The sequence below is a fragment of the Bombyx mandarina genome, chromosome 02, assembly GCF_030267445.1.
Source record: "Bombyx mandarina strain Sakado chromosome 02, ASM3026744v2".
Classification (NCBI taxonomy): Eukaryota; Metazoa; Arthropoda; class Insecta; order Lepidoptera; family Bombycidae; genus Bombyx; species Bombyx mandarina.
In genome coordinates, this window is record NC_143209.1 from 6,464,389 (window position 1) to 6,483,512 (window position 19,124).

Below are 19,124 nucleotides of genomic sequence, written 5' to 3' on the forward strand. Positions count from 1 at the left end.
CATCGGCTGCCCCACCCTTCTGACCGAAACGCATTACTGCTTCACGGCAGAAATAGGCAGGGCGGTGGTACCCACCCTCGCGGACTCACAAGAGGTCCTACCACCAGTAAGAAGGATGTAAAGAGGGTTAACTACTGGAGCATTGGTTCTCAGCACTTGGCACGGTGGTGGTGGAGAGCTAAATACGAACCGGCACGGTCCCGTTGTTGTGGCCCGCGGACCAGTTCACGGCCTCCAGGGCGGGCCTGCTGGTGTCCACGGACCGCACCGACCCATAGCCGTAGTCCTGTGGAAAATATCGCTCTGTGTATGTTCAACTCCCAATTCCACAATGAAGTGACAAAATTTATTCGCCTCAACTATAAACTTCTTCAGGGAGATTGACATATTAAGTGTAGTCCGTTCGGTTCTTTTTATAATTATTTATATATTTAATTCTACACTGTTTGGCCATTTCTTTAATGGTCATTAAAGATTTTTTTAAACTTTTTAAATGGCCTTTTATTTTATGTGTGGAATTTTTTCACCATATTTGTTATTAAATTTTTACTTATTGGTTTTTTTTTACCTAGGAGCTGGTAAGGGGTCTATTTGTAGTTTCTCACAGAGGGATAGGTGAGTTCACGGGCTCAACCTGAGAAAATTTGCTAACACTAGCCCTAGCAAGGGCAGTGCTGCGCTGAAGCTACCACCGGATCAGAAATGTGACCCTCTAAGAAGATCCGACGAGAAACTCTGTGGGTATTATTGGCTTGTTTTCAATTTAAGATCAACAAATCCCAATAAAGCATAAATTAAGTTCATGTTTCTTTGTGATATAAATAAAATCTTCCCTGAAGTTTTTATTTTATGTTATTGCTTAGTTGGGTGGACGAGCTCATAGACCACCTTGTGTTAAGTGGTTACTGGAGCCCACAGACATCTACAACGTAAATGCGCCACCCACCTTGAGATAGAAGTCCTAAGGTCCCAGTATAGTTACGAAGGCTGCCCCACCCTTTAAACTGAAACCCATTACTGCTTCACGGCGGAAATAGGCGGGGTGGTGGTACCTACCCGTGCGAACTCTCAAGGCCATCGGGTAAATTACGAATTTAACAAAGTCAGCTGACTTTCAACGCTTACGTCCTCGACTGCGGTCTCCTGCTGCGAGTTGCTGCTGGCGTCGGAGAGCGACCTCCTGTGTTCCTTGGCCGGCGGCGCCCTGTGTCACAGAAGCTTCGCTATACAGGGTGTTGATTAACTTCCCTACTTAACTAAGCACAGATAGTTGTAGTGTTTGCTAACTCTTATTTAATGAGCTTTAATGTAAGGTGAGTTGCTGACAGCCGCACCTGCACTAGCAGCATTCGTCTAAACGAACATTTTTTTAATAAAGGGTGTTGTTTTTTCAATTGTTTTTTTTTAAATACTTTATTTATTTATATGAATACAATATATTAATAGAATATAACAAGGCAAAGGCAAAACTATTGAGTTCCATTTTCTCGTCTGTCTGTCTGTCAAGCGATTTTCATTAATTGTTTAATATCCATTGACAAAGTTCAGCTCTAGTTTTAAATGAAAAGAAAAGAAAAGCGTAAATGTAATATGTACATAAAATCTGCGATGTTATTTTGGCTAATAGAAGATGGCAATTAAAAGTTAACTACTGAGTCAGAACAAGAGCTATTTAACTTTAGATGCTACTAGCTGTACCCGTCCGCTTCACTGGGCATTTAAAATTAACATTATTATTGCTCATCCCCACAAAGATTCTCATCATTAACGCCCCCGCAATTGGTTTAGGGGGTCCAACACTCATATAAATATTAGCCTATCCATTAAGTACATGTATTTTCTACATGGATACCAAGTTTCAAGTCAATCGGATGCACGGTTCAGTAGTTATAACGGAACATCCGGAAAAACCACTATATATTTATATATTAGTATAGATAAATTAATCTTCGTTCGCTTACCTCTGTAGCGTATCAATACGTTCCTGGAGTTCATACTGCGAGGACAGCAGCTTCTGACGACTCTGCCTCTCCGATTCTAAATCGGCACTGAGTTTGCTCTTCTCTAACTCATGCTGCCTATCCCGTTCTGCGGAGGAAGCAGGCGGTTAAACACATCCGACTTCTGAGTTACTGGGAGCTTAGGCAATGTTCAATTCAATTTTTTTTTGGAACGAAGTTCCTTATGGGACGATGCGGAGGGGTACTATAACCGGGAAAAAACGTCCGTAACGTAAGATTTTTATTAGTAATGCACACAGTGAACGACTTAACTTTTTAATAACGTACAAAAAATAACATATTTTTTTATCATTCATTGACCACGATCTCAGAGCGTTCGCTTGCGCAATACACTAACTCTTATGCAAACAACTGTGAATGAAGTGTACCACAATAAGTTCGTACGTTACCGAATGACCGTGGGTTGTTGCGAAACCTCCAGTTTTGTTTTCTTTATACCTCGAATAGAACTTAAAATTAATATTTTTATAATAAGGAACTTCATTCCTATCCGGTGATCCACGACACCACACATCTTTTTTTTTATTTATTTTTCCCTACCTATTCTGGTAACCTCGAGGGGTTATAAAAGATTCACATAACTAAGCACACAACAACCCTACAAACAAAAATTTCCGAATATATTTTTGTAATTTTATGTGAAAGACTTTAATTATGTAGATCTTGTTCTTGCTTTCAACCCACTATGGGTTGGAGTACCATGATCCCTTTTCTCATTCAGGTCTATCACACGTCACCCCTGCACTCCCCTTTTTCACTGGTGGTAGAATGTCTTGGGAGTCCGCACTGGTAGGTACCACCAACCTGCCTATTTCTACCGTGAAGCAGTAATGTTTCGATTTGAAGGGTGGGGCAGCCGTTGTAACCATACTGAGATCTTAGAACTCATATCTCAAGGTGCGTGACGCCATTTACATTGTAGATGTCTATGGGCTCCGGTAACCACTTAACATCAGTTGAGCCGTGAGCTCGTTCACCCCAACTAAGCAATAAAAAAATATCACGCAACTTCTTACACATAGTCCACCCAAGTCTTACGTTCGTAAATTAAGCAAATCCTCACAGCAACTTATCATAAGTAAGGCTTTCGTTCTGAAACGCTCATTAAGCTTTACCTTTCCAGAAGCGGGCTCTATATTTGAATTCCCTCGACCACGTCGGGATGTCGGTGACGTAATCGCCTTCAGTGCCGACACGCACCGTCTCTGACGTCACCATCGCTTTGAGCATTTATAGACACGAACAACGCGCAACTACCCATCCACTTTTATGTATATCGACGGCTATTTGGATTAAACGACATTTCGCGACATCTAATTTTGTAAAGGTCCGTTTTATTTGATACTAGCGACCCGCACTCGCTTCGCTTCGGAAACTATAATTTATTATTGATTTCTCCACTATTTAATGGATGTTATTATACACATAAACCTTCCTCTTCAATCACTCTATCTATTAAAAAAAACCGCATCAAAATCCGTTGCGTAGTTTTAAAGATTTAAGCATACATATGGATATAGGCAGTGGTGGTAGGACCTCTTGTGAGTCCGCGCGGGTAGGTACCACCACCCTGCTTATTTCTGCCGTGAAGCAGACAGCCGTTGTAACTGTACCTGAGACCTTAGAACTTATGTCTGAAGGTGGGTGGCGCATTTACGTCGTAGACGTCTATGGGCTCCAGTAACCACTTAACACCAGGTGGGCTGTGAGCTCGTCTACCCATCTAAGCATTAAAAAAAAAAAATAGGGACAGAGTTGGTCATGTTGCACGTAGGGATACCAGCAATTTGGAACGCCTTGTGGTGACCGGTAAAATAGAGGGAAAAAGGCCTAGGGGTAGAGGTCCCAAACGATGGTCGGACCAAATAGCGGAGGAACTGGGGATACCTATCAGCGACGCACTCCACCGGGCTGCAGGGCGGGATCGATGGAGACAGTTGGTTGACGAAATCAGACGGAGTCACGATCCTCAGCAGTGAGGAACCGATCGAAGAGAGAGAGAGATAGGGACAGAGAAAGCGACTTTGTTTTATACTATGTAGTGATCAGCCTCAACAATTTCGCAAGCTCATGGGCACAATCTGAGGGAATTTGCTTACACTAGCCCTGGGAAGAGGCACTGCTCTCTATCGCAGAATCTATCACCAGAATCGCGACCCACTGAGAAAATCCGGCGAGAAACTCAGCGGTTCTCTTGTGTTATTCTAGTACGCACAACACAGAACACAATCCTGTCCAACATAAATCTATACTAATATATAAATCTACACTGGTTTGTACGGATGTTCCGTTATAACTACTGAACCGTGCATCCGATTGACTTGAAACTTGGTATCCATGTAGAAAATACATGTACTTAATGGATAGGTTAATATTTATATGAGCGTTGGACTGCCTACACCAGTTGCGGGGTCGTTAATGATGAGAATCTTTGTGGGGGTGAGAAATAATAAGCCCAGCGAAGCGGAAGCGGTACAGCTAGTCGTTAATAGAACTTTATCGACTGGCGCGGACACCGAAAATAACACTTTACATTCCTCAGCTGACAACTAAAACAATTTTATCTATATTACTCGCGAATTCAGTTGACATATTTTTTAATAATTTCAAAACGAATTTCTTTATTGCTATTTCTATCGAATTCTTTTTTAAACTTTATCTTTTAACACTGAATTATTGTTTTGTTCACTGCACATGTAAGAACTAGTATTATAATTTATCGATATTATAATACAAAACCGATTTTAAAAGCGAATTTCACTTAAAAACAATTTTAATGAACAACATATAATTTTGTTAAGAGTTTCATTCGTCAAACTTATCAGGTCTGATGTTCACTGCAGATATAGAAATTATATTAATTGCCTCATTATCGCTATACCATTATCGCTCGCGACTATCGCAATGACAATCAATTTATTTAACGTCCATATTGTAAACAACACGTTGTATCCTTTTTTTTATTGCTTAGATTGGTTAAACGAGCTCACAGCCCATCTGGTGTTAAGTGGTTACTGGAACCCATAGACATCTACGACGTAAATGCGCCACCCACCTTGAGATATAAGTTCTAAGGTCTCAAGTATAGTTACAACGGCTGCCCTGCCCTTCAAACCGAAACGCATTACTGCTTCACGGCAGAAATAGGTAGGGCGGTGGTACCTACCCGCGCGGACTCACAAGAGGTCCTACCACCAGTAATTACGCAAATTATAATTTTGTGGGTTGGATTATTACTACGCGATATTCCTTCACCGTGGAAGTCAATCGTGAACATCTGTAAAGTACATATTTCATTAGAAAAATTGATACCCGTCTGCGAGATCCGAACACCGGTGCATCGCTAGATACAAATGCACCGGACGTGTTATCCTTACGCCAGGACGACTTTCAAAAAATATATGCACCATGAAAACTGCGCTAACAAAATCACTTATTTACATAATTATTATAATATTACGGTTTTACATAACAATAAAACCGATATTATGTGCCGAGAAGGAAAACATACAGCATTGTATTACGAAGAAGCCGTGTGTACTTAGCTTCAATTCCTACCCGCGCGGACTCACAAGAGGTCCTACCACCAGTAAATCTGAATAGGGTTTAGTTTTTTTCCAGAACGAAAGGGCCATAGCCATAGGGGTTGCGCTGGTTTAGAACTGTTAGTTTTTGTTTCTGAAAATAGCAACATTTAATTTGATTTTGCAAATCCTGTCCCATCCTTTTTTTATCCCATCCAATCCATTCCATCCAAATATATATATATATAAATTAATAATAATTATTATATTATAATACTTTGTGTATTAATTGTATGTATATTTACGGAGATATGTTTGTGTGTATGTATGTATATATGTATGTGTACATTATGTATATGTATTTCACTGGAACGGTACACCGCGCTTAGTTCGTTTCCAAATGGTTCTTGTCCGCCTGATGGTTGTCTGGAAGAGATCGCTCTATAGCGATAAGACCGCCAATTGTACTTTTTTGTGTTTAATGTATCGCACTGTTTATTTGTTTTTTGGTGTACAATAAAGAATACTCTCTCTCTCTCTCTCTCCCCTATCCCGCACATTACCTACGGACGCGTGCGAGCGAGATCGCGTGATGACATCGACTAAAGAAGAAAATGTAATGGCTGAAGTACCTCGCGTGCTACGTATCTCTGTTGTATTATACACGTAAATAAGTGAAATATTTGGTGTTTCTCATCGCCTATCGGTACGAGCCTGCAGTAAAGACTACGTAATGTTACGCCGGTAAGAGTAACGCCATCTATCGCCGAATAGTCGAACAAATATCGAAGGATCTAGTAGCACCTAGAACGCTCGAGACGTACAACGCCATCTATTATCAGATAGCGGAAACACAATACTAGAGATGTGTGGAATATTCTCGATAGTTCTAGGGATGTGAGGGAATCCTATTAATATATTCTATATCCTTTGATATATCCTATTAATAAGAGATCCTTCAACAATCCGGATTGTAACGGCTTCGCGGTAGAAACAGAGGCTTTATATATCTGTGTGTTTAGTAACAGCTTCCCTTCGTTTGCCGCTAGGGGCGCTGTTCCAACTCCATACAAATACGAGTTAACTTTAACGCGATCGAGAACGTTAAAAAACTCGCACTGAGCAAGTCAACTAAGCCTCAAATAAGTCTTTGCCAAAACTACCCACCTCCCCCAAAAAAACAGTTCCTACCTTCAATAGCTAACGTATAGTTTTCTTTGACGCTCTTTAGTTCGTTGGCCAATTTCTCGCTCTCTTCTTCCCAAGTGAGTCTATCCTTGTTATATTGATCCTCTATCCCTTTCTTCGCTTCGGCGAGCCGCATATTGGCGTCCCTTTCCGACTGCAGTTCCGCTCGCAGCGCGTTTATAATGCTGTCCTTGTCGTCGATGCCGACTTTCAAAGTTTTCACTTCGATCTCCACAAGTTTGAGTAGTTCCAGTTTTGCCCTGATAATAAATATATATATATTATATTGTGTATATATATATACGTATGTATTGTGTGTGTGTGTGTGTGATTTTGTTATTCTAGATTCGTTCGTGGCCTTTTGAGTAAGACGTCCGCGGTCCGGTGTACTCGTGTGTCATACGTACTCAATAAAGGCTCATGAACGACTTCACGATAAAGGAATGTATTTTGAGACATGAGGTTGATGTGGCTACGGTAGTTATTTTAAATTAGAACGAAGGAAGTCTGTATCGGGGACACTGCGGCGACCCCCGCGCCCCTCACGCCCCGCCACTAACTTGAGGTCCGCGACCTGCGCGGTGAGCGGCTCGATCAGCTTGTTCTTCTCCATGGCGCCGCCGAGCCGCTGCTGCAGGCTGATGATCTTGTTCTCCAGGCCCTTGTTGAGGGTCTTCACGTGGTCGAGGCTGCGGGCCTCGATGCGGAGCCGCTTGTACTGGCGACGCGCTAGGAAACGACGGATCTGGAACCGTTCAACGAGATGTACTTGTCTGGAGACCAGAACGTGGATGTCAGGGACCGGAGCCATACGGTCAACATTCACGGTCGAGATTTTTTTTTCTCCTACCCATTCTGCTAACTTTTTTGCTAACACTGGCCCTAGCAAGAGCCGTGCTTCGCAGAATCTACCACCGGATCGGAAATATGACCCACTGAGAAGATCCGGCGAGAAACTCAGTGGGCTGTGTTTGTGGGTTAATTTACTCGCCGAGCCCTTCGTCGCAAGCGACGGGTTCGACGAGGAGGGTGACCGGTGCTTGTGGTACCTAAAAGCACCGTTACTGGATCGGGAGGATCCGTAATGACGTGTTTGGACATTCGAATATATTCTATGGTCATTTTTATTTATTTTTAAAGCATTTTATGAGTTCATTGTAGGGGTCCTGTGCAACTGGACACTACAGCACGCGTGTCGTGACGTCACTGTGCACAATGATCTCACCGCTGCCTGCGCGACTATTATCTGTCTCTTCATCTTCTTCACCCTCTGTCTAGCCAAGAAGCCGCGGGCGTATCTCTGTATCGTGACGACCTGGAATCGAACAATGCTATAGTCGATATAGTGCGTACATAAGTACACGCATAGTTTTTTTTAATACGCAATTTTTATTTGTAGCAACCTTTATAAAAATTCGAACGAAGCAAATAATAAAGGTTGATTGTTAAAATTAAAATTGTTAGTTTATTTTCGGAAGTGGCGGCGACTAGCATTGCTGACGTCCATGAGCGACGGTGACCGTTTATCATCAGGGGGTACGCTCATCTGCCTAAAAAGGCAAAAAAAAATATGGTGAGTGGTTACCGTCGCCCATGGTCGTCAGTTATATCAGGGGCACAGCCAAGTCGCTGCTTAACTTTTTTATTTTTTCCTACCTAAGCTGAGAGCTTAGGCTATTTCAGCATAACTTTAGCTAGTAGGTGAGCTCACGGGACTCAAACCCGACGACGATGCTAACACGAACCCTAGCAAGAGCAGTGCTTCACAGAGTCTACCACAACATATAAGTTTATGGGCATTCGCTACAAGATGTCGCTAGTTTCCATACAAAAAAATTATTAATTAAGTCTTAAAGTATCGCAGTTTCAGGGTCCTGGCCCGGAGAGCTTTCCAATTTCACCAGGACAGGTGGGCGAGCAAAGGCTCAGCCAGGAGGGGTGGGATTTGCTAATAGCTGCCCGAGCGCCGCCTAGACCAACTAAAGAAAAGTTGCTTCGCGAATGAATCTACTAGCTGTGTTTGAAGGTTCGTTGCTCACTAGTTAAAGTCGGATAAGATTGTCGGATGACTCACGGCTCTTAGTTTCCTGCGGTCCCGGTACAGTCTCCTGGCGAGGTAGCCGCGGGCGCGCGCCTGCAGCGCCAGCGCCAGGCCCCGCAGCCGGCGGTAGTTGCGCCGCGCCAGCCAGCCGCGCGCGTGCCGCTGGAGGGTCACGGCGGCGCGGGCGCGGCGTAGCTCCTGCGCTTTGCTGTCACACGATAAATAAATCTTTATATTGAATTACTTGTGGAAGTCCAGAAAAGGTTTAAAAGGTAGATAAATATGAAAATGCTCAGAATTAAATAAAAATAACAATTTTGTTTGTCTTTTGATGTGTCCCCCTCCCGTCGGACGGATTCCTTTTATTTGTTTTAAGTTTATTTTATACAAAATTTTAGGTCTTTTATTTATCAATTGAGGAACTACGAAGTCTGCCGGGTCAGCTAGTAAATAAATAAATAAAATAGCTCTTGAAGTGAAACTTCTTTAGAATCGTTGTGATTTCAAAGTCGATGAAACGAAAAAATAAGTCCATATACAAACACATAAATGTATAGGATTCAGCCGGCGAGAGAATGAGATAGAACACGTAAGACGTTCTCGGTGTAGTGTTTCTTTTTAATACAGCGCCATCTATGAGATTTTTTAATACTAACGTGTGTATGAAACCTCTTGTAGTGAATTTTAATTTAGAATTATACGTGAAGTTAAAATATCAATTCACAGAGGGCTCTACCTCATACTATAAAAGATGATTTACAATTATTTACTGATGACAAAATTTTACATATACTTCTACGCAAGGGACGGGACACTCACCGCCTGGCCAGGTAGCCCCGGGAGCGGGCCTGGATGCCGACCACGGTCCTCATGACCCGGAGGTACTTCCGGCGGGCCACGAACGTGCGCACGCAGCTCTGCACGCGCACGCAGTACTCGCGCTGTATGTCCGCGCGGACCTTCTCCAAGTATGCGACCTGCTCGTGTCAAACAGGTCAAAACTTCAACTCGTAAACTCATTGTAATAGTTGTATGGATAGTATAGAAACCGTAAGCAGTGTTGTACAATGACGTCATAGTACACGACAAAGAAAAATCAAATTTTGTTAGCGAATAGATTTCGACGCTTGAGAGGCAAACGTGACTAAGCGACAATGCGTGAACTTTACAGTAGACTAATTTAAAGTTGAAATACCTGAAAAAAATTCTATTTTAACGAATCTAACTGTAGGATCAATCCTGGTGGTTTTAATAGACCTAGAAATATATATTTTTTGCGCATCGAATATTGTTATTGCCTATCATTTATGTACAAAGCAGTTATTCTCGCTTAGTCACGTTTGCCTTTCAAGCGTCGATTTGTAATTGTTTGTCTATATTGTTAGGGAACTGAAAAAAACATTGTTGAGCATATCCACGAGTTGAACGTAGTCTCTTATACAAGCCGACATCAAATAGGCAGAGGTCTTTTTTTTATAGACAGCGGCCTGCTTGTCACGTGTGGACACCGTGAGACACGAATACATTCACTCCAAACCCATGTTAGTTTCAGCATCACATGCTAACGCTGGACCGATTATGATACAACTTGTATCGTGTTTCAGAGATTGTCATATCGCTACGGTCACCTGAAGACCAGTGTTGCCACATTGAGAGGAAATTCCCCATTTGAGGGGAAATTAGGGTCCATAGGGAGAGAAAAAGGGGAAGACATTAAAAGGAGAAATCATGGGTAAATGGCATTTTGTGTAAATAACATTATCATAGTATAGTATCACTAGAGGCGTGGATAGGCTATACAAGAAAATCGATATAGACCTTTTTTTTAGTTACTACACTAGGGCCAAAAGTAAAAACTACAGCAGAAAAATTTTAGAGGGGAAAAAAGCCCTAAGATGGGGAATTTTGAATTGAGGCGTGGGGAAAGGAAATAATTAAAGTGGAAACACTGCTGAAGTCATAACTTAATTGTGACTTTTTGGCGGGAACGCGAGGAGCGAAGTTGTGTGATTTGTTTTATTTTGTCTATATAGTGTTTCTTCAGGTTTAAATGTGTAATAATGGTGGTTTCTTAACTGTTTAATATCTGTGAAAGTGCACAAATGTGGGAAAATGAAACAAAGCCGCTGGACGTAACTTCTCGGGATCCTCCAAAAAGTCCACTGAAAAAATCTCAGTAAATGACCACCATTTTACTGAGATTATATTTCATCCCATATCATCTCATCTCATTTCATTTGATTTCATCCCAGTTGATTAATGTCACAAACTAATCATCTTCATTTCATTTCATCATATTTCATAAAAGTAATAATATAAATTGAAATAGGACATGACTTAAAGGTCTTAGTTACCAGGTGATAAACTCCCTTAAAAAAAAAACTTAATTGAGTGAGTTTTTTCTTTTTTCTGTCGTATAATGCTGAATAAAAACCCTGACACTGACCTGTCCCGCCCGGAAGAATATCTTCGTGGCCCCGAACTGGTATTTGTCCGGATCCTTGAGGTGCTTGGAAAGTATTATAGAGCACGTCCCTTTGATGTTGGCGCGGTCGATGTCCTTGTGCCGACAGAGGAGGCGGTATCTGTTAATCGCGACAGGGGAATAAGGTCGGATATTAACGAGGCTGACTATTCAATTGTAATTATAATTCGATCGATTGTAGACTATTATCGAGGGGTGAAAAGGCTGTTGGGATTAAGCAACATATCGCTTAACAGGCTTTGTAATTACAGATGCGTTTTATTTGGTATCAGCATCAACAGTTCGATGCTTTTAATTGAACTTAAATTTTTTTATTTATTGCTTAGATGGATGGACGAGCTCACAGCCCACCTGGTGTTAAGTGGTTACTGGAGCCCATAGACATCCACAACGTAAATACGCCACCCACCTCGAGATATAAGTTCTAAGATCTCAGTATAGTTACAACGGCTACGACCACGACGTTACGATGTTCTACCACCAGTATGGACGTCCTAACATCAATATAAACGTCTCACCACCAGCCTAGTTATGAATCATCTCAAGTCGCCATGTGGGTTAAGAAAGTTGCTTTCCATATGTGAATCCTATGCTGAGGATCATGGCCTAAAATATAACCCTAGTAAAAGTGAGCTGTTGGTGTTCAGAGGTGTAAACAAAAGTCCACCTCATGTCCCGCCTCTAATGCTCGGTGGCTTACCTGTACAAAGAGTAACACAGTTCAAATATCTAGGGCATATTGTAACTGAGGAATTAAAAGATGATATGGACATGGAAAGGGAACGCAGGGCATTGGCTGTCAGAGGGAATGTAGTGGCACAAAGATTTGCAGGTTGTTCAGTGCCGGTCAAAATTACCCTCTTCAAGGCTTACTGCCAATCCTTTTACACAAGCGGTCTTTGGGCTACTCATACCCAAAAAACGGATAATGCCCTGCGTATACAATATAATAATGCCTTCAGGGCGTTGTTGAGGCTTCCACCTTATTGTAGTGCATCAGGCATGTTCGCCGATGCGCACACAGATGACTACTTCGCGATAATGCGCAAAAAGGTGGCATCCATTATTCGTAGAGTAGGAGGAAGCACCAACGTCTTGAGGGTACTAGCTGGAAGATTGGATGGCCCGACCCTGGGTAGGTTCATCAAGTTGCATGTTCTACATGCTGCTTGATGGGGTTGCCAGGGCCGGAGTTGATTTAGTTGATTTATTGATTTGTTTATTTAAATACTAACATAGTTCGTAAGTTCTTTGTAATACTAACACAATATGAGACTGATGTCTTGAAATAAAAGGTTTTTATTTTTATTTTATTTTATTTTTTATTATTATAAATGTTTATTTATGTTTTATAATAATATGTTTAATTATTATTATAAGTGTTGCGATATGAGCTCGCAAATACTTTCCTAATTAACCATCATAAGAATCGAACCAGCTCACCGATGGAAGAAGTCCTGGTACAGCCACCTGGAGGGGAAGCCGGCTGCAGATATCCGTATCGTCTCCAGCACGCCGCAAGCCCTGCGGTGTGGGACACAGACCACTTATACGTCGTGATGCTGTAATTACTTATACATATATGTCATCTACAGATATTGTTACGCGCTGGGGTTCGTGATAAATAAGATTCTACCGAATTACAAGTTAACAATGTATTCAACACTGAGAACACTTCACAAATATTTTAAAATTCTCAATTCGCTTCTTCCGCTTCGCTTCAGGTGATCCGTTCGCTGTTTCGCTTCGAGTAGAACCGATTACTGACTACCTACAACGCTTTTATAGTCGATACCTCATCCCTAGAATTATCGAGAATATTCCACACATCTCTAGTATTGTGTTTCCGTCATCTGACAATAGATGGCGTTGTACTTCTCGAGCGTTCTAGGTGCTACTAGATCTTTCGATATTCGTTCGACTATTCGGCGATAGATGGCGTTACTCTTACCGGCGTAACAATATATAAACAATTTCATGTTCTTTGTACTGTGTGTTTTTTTTAGACATCTACGACGTAAATGCGCCACCCACCTTGAGATATAAGTTCTAAGATCTCAGTATAGTTACAACGGCTGCCCCACCTTTCAGACCGAAACGCATAACTGCTTCACGGCAGTAACAGGCAGGGCGGTGGTGCCTACCCGCGCGGACTCACACGAGGTCCTACCACCAGCCTGTCACTGCTGCGTCACTGACCTGAGCTGGTTGACGGCCCGCGCGGAGTCGAACAGGAAGGGCGTCTTGGAGTCGTTGGGCTTGATGCAGCGCACGTAGTGGGGCGTGGTGCGGGACAGCGTCAGCATCAGCGCAGACAGCGACGCGCGGAACTGCCCGCCCACCGTCTGCCGCGCGCCGGACGCACGCCGCCCTGGTTGCTGGACCGACATTTTTTTAAATTATTGATGGATTTTATGACCTGGTAACCAATACCTTTAAGTCATGTCTTATTTTAATTTTAATTCTTATTTTTTCTTATTTTTAATACAAATTTATTAAAATTTATTTTCTATTTTTTCATTGGATTTTCTATAAAAGCGTATTTTGTAAGTTTTTTAAACTATTATTTATTTATCATTTTTTAGTTGAATTTCAAATTTTTCAATTTTTAACGTCCCTTAATAATTATGCCAAATTTCGAGTTAATCCGACGTTTTGAAGGGGCTCAAAATCATGTTCAAAGATTCATACATACATACCTCTGAAGCTAATAAAAGCGTATCAATAAAAGGGCACGTACAGTTAGACTCGTTATCGGCACGGAGGGCGTGGTCCTCCTCCGGGAAGGCGGCGGTAGGGTCGCGGTCTGACGGTCTACCGCGCGCTCCGACTCCAGCATGACGTGTATGAGGCGGCAGCTGGTGGCCGTCCTGATGCACTCCAGCTGTTCCTCCGACACTGTGTCACGATTCTTCTCAAGGAAACCGCCGGACTGGTACTCCACGTTGTCAGCGAAATGCTTTATTATGAAGGCTGTCGGAAGAATCCTGTTCATTTCTCATGATTGAGGGTTTTTAGTCTATAGGAGCGCCTACCGACTAATCTATACATATAAATAAAATTGGTGTGTCTGTTAGTAATATTGATATTGATATGAATATACGGTACATACACCAAAATAGCATTTTTTACAATTTTTAATCAGCTAATCTCTGGAACGGCTGGACCGATTTTGACGGGACTTTCACTGACAGGTAGCCGATGATATAAGGAGAAACTTAGGCTTTGCTTTTTTAGACTAGCTTCGCCCCGCGGCGTCACCCGCGGTACGACGGGACATAACATCGCGGGACTCGGCTATCAATAATAAAATTTAATGTTTCCAAAGCGAAGCGAGGGCAGGTCGCTCATGAGGTCGCTAGTTCAAAATAAATTAGGTTGTCTAACAAAAAGAGAATGCCCTAATATCATGATGTCCATGGACTCCGCTATACACTTGACACTACGAATCGTGGATCCAATCAATACAAGTCCACAGCTTAGAAAGAGCAATCGCATCGCTCTTAGACTTTGAGCATCGTTAATTATTTGTACGTCTTACATTGCGTGTTTACGTTGCAGTACGCATTGTACATAACTTCTAGAACGGTTTATGTACTAAAATGATTTTAATTTTTGTTGTTAATGCACTGTCGACTGCACCTATAATTGAGGTGACATCTGCCATGAACTCTTGTCAATTGTTCAATGTTTTGTATCGATGATCACTTTGTTGGTGCAACTTAATAAATAAATAAATCTCTATATATAAAAATGAATTGCTGTTCGTTAGTCTCGCTAAAACTCGAGAACGGCTGGATCGATTTGGCTAATTTTGGTCTTGAATTATTCGTGGAAGTGCAGAGAAGGTTTAAAAGGTAAATAAATATGAAAATGCTCGGAATTAAATAAAAATAACAATTATGTTTTTCCTTTGATGTGACCCCCGTTGGACGGATTCCTTTTGTTTTTTTAAAGTTTATTTTATACCAAAATTTAGGTATTTTATTTATCGATTGAAGCACTACGAAGTCTGCCGGGTCAGCTAGTAAATAAATAAATAAACATGTCAGCTACAAACTCGGACCCACCCTGGTTCCCGAACCTCGGCTTCATGAAGTGCGGGTAGGCGGCGCACTTCTGGTGCAGCTTGGCCACGAAGCCGGTGTCGGAGCCCTGCGGCACGCGGCACTCCTCGTCGAGCAGCGCCAGGACTCCCAGACGGTCCTCGATCAGGTCTATGCACGGCTGGTTGTCGTAGAAGTCTATCATCTCCCACGAGATCTCTTCCTAAAAGATTCGAGACTTTTAACTTCTTTAGATGGGCAGACACGCGCTGCGATCAGCACCGACCCGACCTAGTCCTGTAGAACTTGGATCCAGGACAACTTACCTTTATATATTCGTCCTGCTCGAGTTTGAACACGTGCGAGTTGAACTGCTGCTGAAGCTTCTCGTTCGCGTAGTTAATGCAGAACTGTTCGAACGAATTGATTTCGAAGGTCTCGAAGCCGTAGATGTCGAGGACGCCTGGAGACGGAGAAAAAAAATACCGAATACGGTTCAGAGCACGGGACTGACGTGACGTGGGATTCCCTTGGCCACAGCCCACTGAGTTTCTCGCTGGATCTTCTCAGTTGGTCACGATTGCGATCCGGTAGTAGATTCAATGAATTCTAGCTTAGAGAGCGAGTGATCAAACCAACATAAACGGAGCGGAAGAGTATCAGAATAGGTGCCACGTGCAGACTGAAGTGTTGTCAGATCCTGCGTTTTTTTCCGTCTATTCGCTGGTAGCCTAAGCGGACATTCCAGCTACGCTCTGGCTTGTAGACGATCTCAACTGGATCAACCTGAGAGAATTTGCTAGTACCAGCCCTAGCAAGAGCGGTGCTTCGCTGAATCTACTACCGGATCTTCTCAGTTGGTCACGATTGCGATCGCTCTCTAAGCTAGGGATGGCTAGACTAGTGGTACCTATACTATTGGTGTCTGGATTAGTGGTGAGTGGACTAGTGGTGGGTGGACTAGTGGTGGGTGGACTAGTGGTGGGTGGACTAGTGGTGGGTGGACTGGTGGTGGGTGGACTAGTGGTGGGTGGACTAGTGGTAGGTGGACTGGTGGTGGGTGAACCAGTGGTGGGTGGACCAGTGGTGGGTGAACCAGTGGTGGGTGGACCAGTAGTGGGTGAACCAGTGGTGGGTGGACCAGTGGTGGGTGGACTCACCGATGAAGTGTTTCTTGGCGTGTCCGGTGTCGAGCGCGCGGTTGACTGCGGTGACGAGCCACGCGAACAGCTCGCCGTACAGCTTCTTGGCGAGCGCGTCCCGGGCGCACGCCGCGCGCTGCACGTCCAGCCTGCCGATACATACCACGAGACATTTATTTAAACATCGTGTGCTTTGTTCAATTGTTTGTTTCATTATTATTATTGTTATGTACAAAGTTTTTATTCTCGAATTTTTATGAATTTGATTGAACCCGCAAAATTATAATTTGCGTAATTACTGGTGGTAGGACCTCTTGTGAGTCCGCGCGGGTAGGTACCACCATCCCGCCTATTTCTGCCGTGAAGCAGTAATGCGTTCCGGTTTGAAGGGTGGGGCAGCCGTTGTAACTATACTGAGACTTTAGAACTTATATTTCAAAGTGGGTGGCGCATTTAAGTTGTAGACTTTTTTTTTATTGCTTAGATGGGTGGACGAGCTCACAGCCCACCTGGTGTTAAGTGGTTACTGGACATCTACAACGCAAATGCGCCACCCACCTTGAGATATAAGTTGTAAGGTCTCAGTATAGTTACAACGGCTGCCCCACCCTTCAAACCGAAACGCATTACTGCTTCACGGCAGAAATAGGCAGGGCGGTGGTACCTACCCGCGCGGACTCACAAGAGGTCCTACCACTAGTGATGTCTATGGGCTCTGAAGCAGTAATGCGTTAAGAAACTCATTACTCACTACTCACTACTTACTGCGCAGACGGCGAATTTTACGTTGAAGGGAACGCCATAGTACCTGGAGACGATACCTCCGCCAGACGTTAAAGCTACGTCACTTGTGGTATATGGCCGGGTTTTCAAAGCATTTTCGACCTTATGTCTAAATAGCGACGGCAACTTTTATCTTGAACGGAACATGACAGTACCTGGAGACGATGCGTCCGCCAGACGTCACAACTACATCGCTTGTGGTATATGGCCGGTTTCTCAAAGCATTTCCGACCTTATGTCTAAACCTCGACGGCCGCTTTTACGTTGAAGGAATGTTACAGTACCTGGCAACGATGACTTCGTGGGCGGAGGCGATGCGGCGATGGCTCAGCCACCGCGACAGCTCCAAACGCGACACTCCCAGCAGCGAACACGCGTGCGTCAGGTGCTCATCCGTCGGCTAAATTCAAAAGAACTTTTCAGTACGCTGTACAGGGAAGAAAATCTAACTTTTCCGCAATCTACAAACCCCCGCCAGGGCTTCGCCCCTGGACCCCGGCTCTATACTCCACGGGTGCTAAGTTTTTTACAATGGCGAACTTTCGGCCTGGTAGGAGAAAAAATAGTATATGCATCGCGGGGAAAAAGTAGGACATCTCATGACAGGTTTTTTTTTTTTATTGCTTAGATGGGTGGACGAGCTCACAGCCCACCTGGTGTTAAGTGGTTACTGGAGCTCATAGACATCTACAACGTAAATGCGCCACCCACCTCGAGACATAATTTCTAAGGTCTCAGTATAATTACAACGGCTGCCCCGCCCTTCGAACCGAAACGCATTACTGCTTCACGGCAGAAATAGGCAGGGCGGTGGTACCTACCCGCGCGGACTCACAAGAGGTCCTACCACCAGTAATTACGCAAATTATAAATTTGCGGGTTTGATTTTATTACACGATGTTATTCCTTCACCGTGGAAGTCAATCCTGAAGATTTCTTAAGTACCTACGTATTTCATTAGAAAAATTGGTACCCGCCGGCGGGATTCGAACACCGGTGCATCGCTACATACGAATGCACCGGACGTTTTATCCTTTAGGCCACGACGACTTTATGTATCCAACTTTAAATGTCCAACTTTTCTCCTTTGGTGCACAACGTACTGTATTCTTTATTGTACATACAGTTGATACAATACAATAATTACGAAAACTTACAAAACGGCGAGCTTAACTCAACAATTGAGTTATCTACCAGCCAACCGTTCTTAAAGAGGGAGAGCTTTACATAAGTGGGTAAAAGAGTACAATCTAATCTTTTTACTTATTGATACAATACACAATAATAATAATCATAGAAAAAACACTATTAGCTGACAGCCCACCATACGAACATCTCGGTCTTACAACAGCTTAAAATGGAGAACGCTCAACGCCTGTCTGCCACCTGTCTGAAACGCATAATGCGCTACTTTGGCCACGTTGCCCGCAGAGATGTAGACAACTTGGAACGTCTGATGGTCACTGGAAAAGTAGAAGGAAAACGTCCTAGAGGCCGGAGCCCCAAACGTTGGTCCGACCAGATCTCCGAGCAAACCAGCGGACCACTTAGCGCTGCACTGCACCAGGCAACTGACCGGAACCGATGGAGGCTGGCAGTCGACAAGCTCAAACGGAGTCACGATCCTCAGCAATGAGGGAGCGATGGAGAAGAAGACCAATAAATACTAACGCTGATGTAGGCTCCGTCCTCGCAGTCTGCTCCGGGCGCCGCGTCGGGGTCCTCGGACAGCAGCGCCACGTTGCCGAGATGCAGTATCGCGGCCAGGATCGTGAACATGTCCCTCTGCTCCGAATCCGTAACGCCTGTAGCACAATCAGCAGAGGTCTACAATCTACACTAATATATAACCATCGGGCGATACTCGCAGGCCAGCGCTTCTCAAATTCTGCTC

The 19,124-nt window shown here is 43.4% G+C and overlaps 1 protein-coding gene across 2 annotated transcripts in view; it reads right to left on the bottom strand.

Moving 5' to 3' along the window:
- Nucleotides 1-19,124, bottom strand: part of didum (dilute class unconventional myosin) — a 65,827-nt gene that overhangs the window by 28,430 nt on the left and 18,273 nt on the right. For both annotated transcript variants that reach the window (XM_089733811.1, XM_089733806.1), the window contains exons 9-25: nucleotides 18,902-19,035; nucleotides 17,515-17,630; nucleotides 16,466-16,596; nucleotides 15,632-15,768; nucleotides 15,330-15,528; nucleotides 14,000-14,232; nucleotides 13,459-13,637; nucleotides 12,703-12,783; nucleotides 11,221-11,359; nucleotides 9,594-9,751; nucleotides 8,808-8,982; nucleotides 7,959-8,048; nucleotides 7,294-7,478; nucleotides 6,737-6,993; nucleotides 1,962-2,088; nucleotides 1,126-1,204; nucleotides 191-286 (exon numbers count right to left, since the gene is read on the bottom strand). In XM_089733811.1, the coding sequence (XP_089589937.1) occupies nucleotides 191-286; nucleotides 1,126-1,204; nucleotides 1,962-2,088; nucleotides 6,737-6,993; nucleotides 7,294-7,478; nucleotides 7,959-8,048; nucleotides 8,808-8,982; nucleotides 9,594-9,751; nucleotides 11,221-11,359; nucleotides 12,703-12,783; nucleotides 13,459-13,637; nucleotides 14,000-14,232; nucleotides 15,330-15,528; nucleotides 15,632-15,768; nucleotides 16,466-16,596; nucleotides 17,515-17,630; nucleotides 18,902-19,035 (2,516 nt within the window). The remainder of the gene's footprint in view (nucleotides 1-190; nucleotides 287-1,125; nucleotides 1,205-1,961; nucleotides 2,089-6,736; nucleotides 6,994-7,293; nucleotides 7,479-7,958; nucleotides 8,049-8,807; nucleotides 8,983-9,593; nucleotides 9,752-11,220; nucleotides 11,360-12,702; nucleotides 12,784-13,458; nucleotides 13,638-13,999; nucleotides 14,233-15,329; nucleotides 15,529-15,631; nucleotides 15,769-16,465; nucleotides 16,597-17,514; nucleotides 17,631-18,901; nucleotides 19,036-19,124) is intronic.